At 39.7% G+C, this 10,218-nt stretch overlaps 1 protein-coding gene across 7 annotated transcripts in view; it reads right to left on the bottom strand.

Annotated features, from left to right (window-relative positions):
- Positions 1-5,685: 5,685 nt before the first annotated feature.
- znf438 (zinc finger protein 438) overlaps positions 5,686-10,218 on the bottom strand; it is a 48,908-nt gene continuing 44,375 nt past the window's right edge. For 3 of the 7 annotated variants that reach the window (XM_016458450.1, XM_016458448.1, XM_016458449.1), the window contains 3 exons: positions 9,784-9,857; positions 6,440-8,060; positions 5,686-6,364 (listed from right to left, as the gene is read on the bottom strand). In XM_016458450.1, the coding sequence (XP_016313936.1) occupies positions 5,803-6,364; positions 6,440-8,060; positions 9,784-9,832 (2,232 nt within the window). In that variant the 5' untranslated portion in view covers positions 9,833-9,857 and the 3' untranslated portion in view covers positions 5,686-5,802. Of the gene's footprint in view, positions 6,365-6,439; positions 8,061-8,160; positions 8,267-8,496; positions 8,553-9,783; positions 9,862-10,218 lie in introns of those variants that run through there. The other 4 variants (XM_016458454.1, XM_016458451.1, XM_016458453.1 and 1 more) reach the window with 4 other exon arrangements.

Consider the following 10,218-nt stretch of genomic DNA (forward strand, 5'->3'; position numbering starts at 1 on the left):
ATCTCTCGGGCAGACCTAATTCCCTTGAGCCCCCCCTTAGCTTTCCACTGTCAGGATCCTCCCTGTGGGAAGACATTAGAAGATAGCATGGGGCAGGACGGGGGGAGAGAAAATGCTCTACATCCTTTCCTAATTACTCCAGACTGCTCCGGTTAGCTTACCTGGGTCTCATTAAAAACAGTCAAACTTGGAGCACTTTCTCACTCCCCTTTCTAGATTAGTAAATATTGCTCTCATTAGGATGCTAAAGTACTGACAACCGAGAGCCAATTATCACTAATCTATTCTGGTGAATGAGCGAGCACTGATTGGCTGAGAACGAAAACAGGAGTGTGTTTAATCAACAAGGGAATATCTAACTAAAAATAAACCAAACAAATATGTATTTGTGAACAACTTTAGTGACTTGAATAGTGTAATTACTTGTTATACTAAAAGCTCCCAGACTGGCCCTTGGTGGAGTTGGGGCCCCTTTGTTGGGGTGGCAACACTTTGACCGTTGATGATGAAATCAGGAAGTGTTCTAGAGGAGCAGTTTAGTGGCTCTTTGTCTGTGTGTGTAGTTGTGTGTGTGTGTTCCATGTCAGAGTTGTGTGTGGGTAGTGAGATGTCCTGGGCAGATGGCTACTGTCCCTCTGGGCGATCTACTAGAGACTCAGTGGAACAGAGTGATTCTGTACCATCTGGACCACACAGCACACAGGAGAGACCAAAAAGCGGCAATGTCACTGACAAGGGCTTCGTATTTACAACAGTCTCCAGGCGTAGTACAAATATATTTCTGTCATGACAACTCTTGGAGGAATTGGCATGGTAATGTACATGACAATGTTAATGTATTTGGTCTTGGCGGAATAGATCTGCTACGCTGCTGCTGCGGCAGAGCAAGTACCGAGACTTGCTACTGCCAATACATCCACACCATGCTGCTGTGAGCATGTAAGAAATATTGCTGCTGCAAATATAACATACATGAAATAACCCCCATATAGCATGCATGAATCACCTCGTAGCAGATTTATACAGGTGGAGCTGGGGAAGGTGGAGGGTTTCTGATGCAAGCTGCAACTGCTACAGCAAGCACTAGTCATATATTTGAATGTTGAGCAGCGCGCTCATTGGCTACCATGTCATTAGGTCAGATTGAGTTAGACCTATCAGACTGCGCCATCTAGAGTTTCATGCCAGAACTCTGTATTGCAATGGGAAGAAACATTCATATTTAGACCTCGTAGATCTTTTTAATGAACCACATTGCATAATGTCATCAACATCATGTTCTCTGACCCATAAAAACACGACGGATGGGAAGTGTAGGAAGGAAAATGGCATAATATATAAGACTCGAATATCTCAAATTAAGTTTATTTCTCTTACACCACTGGCAAATTGTTTTTCGCTTGTTCTATTCATAAATCTAACAACACTACTGTTTGAAAGTTTGTTGTTTTTGAAATAAATAATAGTTTATTCCTGTGATGAAGAAGCTGGCATTTCAGCAGCCATTACTCCAGTCTTCAGTGTCCTGTGATCCTTCAGAAATCCTTCAGATATGCTAATTTGATGCTTAATAAATATTTCTTATTATTATCAATGTTAAAAACTATAGTGCTGCTTGATATTTTTGTGTGATACTTTTTTTTGTTTTTGTTCAGGATTTGACGAATAGAAAGTTCAAAAAGCAGCATTTATTTGAGATAGAAAACTTTTGTAACATTATAAATGTCTATAATGTCAATTTAATGCGTCCTTGATGAATAAATGTATTAATTTCTTTACAAAAGCTTAAACCTTTGAGCAGTAGTGTATATTTAGTCAAGTTTACAGATAAAACAAGAAAAAGCCATTTGCCAAAAGGCTAACATTATTTTACACAACTTAAATTGATCAAAGAAAATTGATCTTGTTTTTAGAATGTTTAGAACTTGCATATTGTTTGAATAATTTGCTTTTTACATTTCAAACAATTCCTGATGGACCAAGTCAAATAAATGGATCACATTATAGGTTATGAGAGGTAAGATGCTCTGATAAGTTTCCTCTTTCTCATGAAGTGTAGCTTTCAATGTTGCTAAAGCTTCTCATTCCAGTGAATGTGTTCATTCAGTTCACATCACACTCTGGGCTCCAGACAGGACTGTGTCGGTAAATGCTGGTGACGGTTATCTAATTAGACACACCCTTTACTTCATTCATTCATCTTCAGCTCAGCATCATCTCTCTATTTCTCTTCCTCCGAGCAAACCAGGACGGATCGATAGAGCTTCTCGCTTCCATTAGTCTCCATGCAGGTTAATGCTGCATTAAAACATGCGCACCGTATCGCGGCTGCTTCTTTTTTTTGGATGGGAGAACTTTCTCTGTCGCTGGCTATCATTCTTTTATCAGCAGTGTTGGGGAAAGTTACTTTTAAAAGTAATGCATTACAATATCGCGTTACTCCATAAAAAAGTAACTAATTACGGTACTTCGTTACTTTTTATGGAAAGTAATGCGTTACTTTACTAGTTACTTGAAAAAAGTAATCTGATTACGTAACTCGCGTTACTTGTAATGCGTTACCCCCAACACTGTTCATCAGTATCCATTCATCATAGTTCATCCTCATCATGGTCATCTCTGCAAATGAAATGAAAGGTGTGCACGTTCATGCGGTTTCACTGTCAGTTCTCCCCGTTTCTTTTACCATCTCTTCTTACATGTTTTATTTTCCCCAGCATCACGTCTCTGCAATCTCCTCCTACTTCCTTTCGCTCTCCTGCAACCTCATTTCTGCCTCTCCTTTCTACAGCCCTACATCCTTCATTTACTTTAAAACAGACACTCTCCTCCTTCTAAAGCTCCATCCTCTAATCCTGTTAGAAGGATGGGCTTTGATCTCCTGTGAGTGATCATGTTTCTGGTTTGAAGAGAGAGAGTGGAAGTGAGAAAGAGTGCCACACTGATTAAAGAGGAATATGCATCGGTGTTGACGTTCCTTCACTACCTGCATCTGAAGTGACTACACTATTGGGACAGAGAAGTTACGATCATTTAATGCAGGCTATAAATCAAAGCCAGAGCTGCTTGGGAAGCACTGAGGAATACAATAAAAAAACGTGATAGAAAAACTGTAACTCACAATTATAAGCGATATAAAATACTAGATGTTGCATTTGTGACCAAAATTATCTCACTGGGATGGGAAACCGTGCTAATAGTTGTTTGAAATATGTGTATTAATATTATAATATAATGATGATATATAGTGATAATTTAATGATGCAAGACATTCAAGCAGACATTATAAAAGCATTAGCATTCCTTCTGTGAATATAGGTTGTTGTATACAATACACAGACTAATATGAATCCATCATGTATCCAGCTTAAATTGATTTAATTCTTGCCTTACACGGCTCAGTGTTCTGGCAAATGAAGTCTTGCGGTAAATGTCTTTGTATGGAATAAGGTAAGCCTTAAGATGCAGCAGCTTATGTGTTCGCTTGTGCTCATTAGAGTGAAGAAGGGAGAAATCCAAGTCAGACAGCCAGGAGGTTGTTTAATACAAGAAACAACTATTACTGCGGTTAGATATTTCTTTTTTATTTAGGCACCAATAATCAATAATGCAGGGACGATGCGCTCTCTCTTGTACAAATGCTATTCAGGGCTTAGTTTAGCTAAAGCCACAAACAGACAAGTTTAACTATCACAGTGGCAGGGAACTCTTCAGGACTGGAAATGCTACCAGACACTTCTGTCATTAACCACAAAGAATGTGTCAAGTGAAACCGATTCGAATGTTTTCAAATGTCAATCATTAAACAATCAATCACTTCAAATATAATAAGACCACATTTTAAACAAAACATTTCTTTTCATTCTCTTTTTGAGTCAGGAGCAATCCATCAAAGACACGTTCTACAACGAAGACACTTAAGGGGTCATTTCAACAAGACAAGCAGCATTTGTCTAACGACTGTTAAGATCAACATTATTGACTTTAGGTTATCTAAAATATGAATTCAAGTGTGAAAGACAAACTGAAATGGTGCTTTGGGATTTGCTGTTCGCTTTGTGCCAAGAATGTAATGTTAGTGAACTTTATCAGTTCACTTTACACAGCACCCGTTCAAGTAGATGACGGTTTACAGAACCAACACCAGTCAAAAGTTTGAACACACTTATCATTACTAATGTCCATAATACCATAGTAGTCAACTATGAAATAACACAAACACACTACCAGACTTTCAAGTTGTCCCGAACACAACAAACGGTTTTAAAATCAGCTAAAAATATCAAATGTTTGATATACTCCAACTGGATGGAATCATTGTCTGAAGCTAAAAAAAAAAATGCACCCATTATACACTGTGATTTTCTAAAAATTTGTCAACTTCGACCACCCAAAATCGGCAGACTGGCTATAACTTTCAGAAACTAAAGTAGACTCTTCCAGATTGCACACTCTGGGCAATCTCTCAACAAAGTAATGAAGAATCCACCTGGGACGTTTTTTTAAACAGTACTGAAGGAGATGCCATGTGTACTGGGCACTTGTTAGCTGCTTTCTTTACTATTCGGTCCCATCATCCATTTTTTGCATTTTAATGAAAAGTTTTCTAAAAAAAAAAAAAATGTACACATAGGTGTCATTTATGTACTGTCTAAAAAAATGTGTTTTATCATTAACCATTTTAAACATAGCTTAATTATCAGCCAAAAATTCTGTCAGGTGTCCTCAAAGCTTTGACTGGTAATGTAGCTGAAGCTGCAGGTTTGCTTAAGACATTTAAGACACTGTAACAGGTAAATATATTTCATTGTTAATTTCTTAAAACAAAACAGCAGGGGGAGTCTTTGTGTAAATATATATTCTCAATTTATATTTAGATATATTTGTAATCTATCTATACAAGTATACATATATAACAATTAGGAGGTTTTTTTTAAACATTCCTTTACCCTGACAATTTTTTCATGAACAGAAATATGTTTGAATAGACTAATAATATAAATAAATCACCACACATTTCACCATGATTTTTTTTTTTTTTTTAAATATATAGCATTTCCATCCAAAAATACAACATTGAATAATTTTGAAACATTCATACTAAATTTGACAGTTAAAGATTGGCCAAATTGAGCTATTTTAGGGATATTTTAAATCCTTATTAGTGGACCTGCATGTCTTAGACTGAAAAGTCAGCAGAGGTTTTCTGGCAGTACTTATTTTAGTTGTGAAATGAGGACTGAAACTGTATGTATTATGTATATGTGTTTGTGGAATGTCACTGATAATGTGTTACTTTGAATGTTCTTTGACATGTCATTTCAAGCATGCTAATCATGCCCCATTTGTATTCAGACTATAGCAAATTTTCAATTTGTCTGAGAGGTAACGTGTTTTTGATGAGCCTTTGTTAGTCTGTTTCACTCAACTGAAGCAGTTACTAAACACACTATGTGTCCACGAACCTTAAAAATTATGATTATCATCCTTAGGTCTTCCATTCACTGGCAGTTATATTACATCTGCACCTGGGCCATAGTAATGTTTATTGAATTTATGGTTTGTGAATTTTATTATTTTCTTATGCTTTTACGCATTAAACACATTAAAACGTTAAAGAAAAAAACAAACATAAAACATTGAAGCATTTCAAAACAACATTTGTTATATTAAAAAAAACAGTGCAAAACAAAACAACATAAAAAGTCTATTAGTAGTTTTTTTTTTTGCATTAACGTCACTGCATCCTGCATGAACCACACAGTCGACACATGGAGCAAATAATAAATTACCCATTTGCAGTTAATTTGGCCCATAAGTAAGCTTGCTCTCCCCTTTGAAGTCCAGGACATCCCATAAAAGGGTGGGATTTTCACAGTTGTGCTGTGCCCTCCAATGCTCAATAACGTCCCGTTTCTTATTAAACACCTTACTGCAAAGGATGCAGTTAAAGTGAGACCCCACCCTCAGGGATATACCTTTATTGAGGCCCCTTAATATGTGGCCCTCCTTACCCATCATCTCCTCTTCTTGACTCTCTCTAGCTTCTTGATGGTGAGAATGGAGGTGGCGTTTGAGCTTGGAAAAGGAGAAGAACTCCTCGTCGCAGTGCACTAGGTTGCGTTTCTCATTGAGCTGCCTCCAGTAATGTGCTGCATGTTTGACCAGTTCATCCTCTGCTTCACGGCCCCCACGCATGGCCCCATCCCTCAGTTGCACCTGGACCTCCTCTCCGTGCGAGTACAACAAATGCAGCTTCATGTCAGCAAAGGTAGGGGTGATGGCCTGGCAGCGCCCACACTTAATTTGTAGCTCGACTGGGTCAACATGTTGTTCTGAGGCCTGTTCATCAGCTTCTGAAGACCTGCAAGACAAGGAACATCTATGTCAAGAACAAGGCAGCTTTAGGCAGAGTCATCGCTCAATGTTTGTTACTTACTCTTCTACAGACATATTTTCTTCATGTTGACTGATGGACGGTTCAACGGTGAGTATTACCCGGTGCACCTCTCTCAAGTGGCTAAAGTAGACACCCACATAGCCAAATGACTTCTCACAGAATTCACAGCAAAGGCTCTTCCTGGGCCTGCTTTCCGCATGGTGCAGTTTCATATGAGTGCTAAGACTGCCCGAGTGAGCGTAGGCCTTCCTGCATACCGGGCAGACATAAGGCCGCAGGTTACTGTGGCTGTTCATGTGGCTCTGCAAGTGATGCTTGAATTGGAAACACCTGTTGCAGGTAGGACATCGATGCAGAGGACGACTTCCTGTGTAAATCACTCCTCCACCACCTTTACATTCTACCATAGGCTGCTGCTCAGTAGCTTGCGAAGACTGTGGAGCACTCGATTGTTTTCCTGATATCTGCTGTCCTAATAAGAGCTGCTCCTGATCAAGGTTCTCTGATGTTGAAGAGGAAGGAAGTGGAACAAGTTGTGGAATAGTGGTTTCCATTACCAGTACCGGCTTGGGACGAATACTCCGATACTTTTTGGATATGTCCAACAACTTCGCTTGAGAGGCAGAATTCGACACACCAGCTGGAGGATTATCAGGCACCCTCCTTCTGAAAAACGACAAGGATCTCTTCTTTCGAGCCTCGAAGGCTAGAATATCCTCCATGGTTTTCCTCTTTCTCCCCCGTTTCTTGCCTGGAGGTTTCTTGATTTGGGTGTTGCTGTGGTCTTGGCTTAGGCTTTCACTTTTAACTTTGCTGTCCGTGGACGTGATTTTGTTGTCTGGAGGGCTTTTCAGGCTGCTTTTGGCTCCACTCACAGTCTGCTTGTCTGAGAATAGGGTGCTGGCAAGGCTGGTTGGTGCCAGGAGGGAGTTCTTCACCTTGGCATAGGGCAAGATGGGCAGCTTGCCCTTGGGTGGAGATGGAATGATCTGAACAGCTTTGCTAAAGACAGTGGGTGAGAGGACTGTGATGGCACTTCCAGCCGAGGCTTGACCCTCTATTTGGGATTTAACTGGGGAGATTTTCTTGACAGGGGCAGCAAGGGAGGTTCCAGAAGGATAGTGCTGGCTTTTGAGTGGACTGGCATCGCTTTTTTGCTCCACTTTTCGATCTGTCTGTGAACCTGGGAGCAAGGGTGCAACATTGATTTCAGACGAAGTAGGAGCATCAATCAAAACAAGCTGCTCAGATCCTGGGTCTGAACTCTGGTCTGATTTCATAGCAGACGATTGAGCTTGTACCGTTGCAGAAACCTTGGCTGGACTCAACATCTTGCTACTGCCTTTTTCTGGAGCGCTCTTACTTCTCACCGGTTGATATCTAGGAATAGGCAGCTTAAGGTTCTTCTGGATTGGCTGTTGCTGTTGTGTCTGAGGTAAGGCCACCAATGAGAAGGTCCCCTCTTGTCCAGCAACCTGCATGAGTGCATAGTTCTGGGCAGGGACAAGGATGGATTTGGGGCTGACAGCTGCGGATGCTTCTGGAAGGGCTGTGGGAGGCTGGCAGGATAGAACTGCAGATGATGGAACCACTACTGGGGCTTTGGGGGCAATGCTGCGAAACTGGAGACCCTTCATTTGGGAGTGGGGACGTGCATCACCTGTCAAAACAAGATAACTCCTAAGAAAAAGTGAACTGAAAAAAAAAAGAGGGTCTAACTAATTTTTCATTCTTTCTTACACACTCACACACCAATTTACCCTGGGGCAAAGAGTTTGAGCCCTCTTTGATTCGAGTTCAGTGTACTGCTCTTGTTCATGCTGCAGCTCACTAAGTCTTATACCTCCTCATGCTTCCTAATGCACACTTACAAACAGAGACAGACACACACACACACTTGCAGAAGGAATAAACCACCTTTAAAGCATAACAGCTGCCTAGCAGTAGAATCGTTATTACATGAACAAGAATAACAGTTAAACAACCATACTCAAAACACGTCATGACTGTCCACACAACCTTGTGGCCTTCTGCCTCACAACTGCAGATATAAAAAATAAATATGCTCAGCAATGATAAAAAAAAAGTACACTTACATTTATTCATTTGGCAGACACATTCATCCATAGTGGCATTTATCAGTTTGCGTTTTCTTTTGGAATTAAACCAAAGACATTGTCACTGCTAGTGCCAAGCTTTACCAGTTAAGCAACAGGAACAAAAGAAGACGTACTACATAGTTCTCTATAACTTTTTGACAAAAGAGAGAAGGTACAATGTTTGATTGATTAGAATTTAGTATTTAGCAGCAAGTAAAACTAAGTTGACATTATTCGGGGGAAAAAAATTGTAATGTGTAGCTATAAAGATTGCTGATGAAGATGGAAAAAAAAAAATTAAATGATGTTTCAGCACCCAGTTTTCAGTCTGTAAGCACAAAGCAGGGTAATTCCTAATCCCATTTAGGCTAATTAATTAGGTTAAAAACAGAAACATAAAGAGTTGGGCATTTATCCGGCCTAAAAGGGGAAGATGAGAACAGTTGAACAAGAGGAGAGTACTCTATATTAGGTGCAAGAAATGGGGACTTATTTTTAGCCACAGTGTCATGAAGAAAAATAAGAGCATCACGGACCAATTAGCAGCATGAAAGGTGAGGAGTTCAAAGGTGAGATCTGGTGTTTATGTTAGAAGGGTTACGCTCCGGCCACTACATATATCTATGCGTACGTCTGTTTTTTGTTGTGAATACCAGAATGCGTTTGTGAGAATGAATTTAGTGTGCAAATGTGTGTGTTTACACCTCACCCATGCGTAAAGGAATGCAGGCCAGATGTTGTTCAATAGGTCATGGGGACTTACCTAATAGCCTAACAAAATTGTTATCTAATTTTATAGGTTTATTCCAAGTGATTATAGGGAGGGACAGGTACCTAAGTACTTGGAAATGACTTTAAAAGTACATTTCTTTTTCAAACATTTCACAGTGATCTAAATTCAGTGACAGTTACACACAAACATATAAAAAATGGGGGTCATTTTTTTCATTTTGTGACTGGTTACATTTTTGGTAGTTCCTTGTAGTTTGATTCATCAGACAACAATTAGTGGCAATTAAGTGTCAAGATTTCAGGATGTTCACATACAGTAGAACGCATTCTTCCTCTTAATGCATATAATGAGATAAATGGAACAGAATGTGTTTTTAACTCTTATTAAGCATTAAAATGTCTGTATGACGTATACAAAAAAGTACTCCGTTGATTTATCTAATTGAATACTACTAAAGCAGACAAAATCTTGGTGACTACAAAAGCGATTATTATTATTTGACCTTAAAAGATGAGCTTCATAAGACTGTATATTATTATCTCTATACTCACTCTGTGTGTGTGATTTCAGAGGGCTGGAACGGTGCTCTTGGGTTTTCATGTCTGCCACACTGTCACTGAAGATCCTAAACAAAAAAACAAATACAGAGAACAGAACTGAACCTCTACTGTGTAATTAACACAATAGATGCTTTAAATTACAGTGTTTAGAGGTGTCTGCCTGCGTTCAAACGATGTCTTCTCCCCCTCTCTCTCTCTCTCTCTCTCTCTCTCTCTTACTATCTCGATCAAAACCAGAGGACATTCCAGATGTCACACAGACTCAGATTAGAGTCAAGGCAAAGGCAGAAAAACAACAGGAGGGGAAGGATAGAAAGGGAGTGAAAGACTGCTAACCGAGGAGGAGGGGACACTGAATGAGCCAGGTGAGATGGGAACCAACCCTAATGTGTGTGTGTGTGTGTGTGTGTGTGTGTGGGTGGTAGT

Source organism: Sinocyclocheilus anshuiensis, unplaced genomic scaffold, assembly GCF_001515605.1.
Source record: "Sinocyclocheilus anshuiensis isolate Anshui unplaced genomic scaffold, SAMN03320099.WGS_v1.1 scaffold1160, whole genome shotgun sequence".
In the NCBI taxonomy this organism is placed as follows: domain Eukaryota; kingdom Metazoa; phylum Chordata; class Actinopteri; order Cypriniformes; family Cyprinidae; genus Sinocyclocheilus; species Sinocyclocheilus anshuiensis.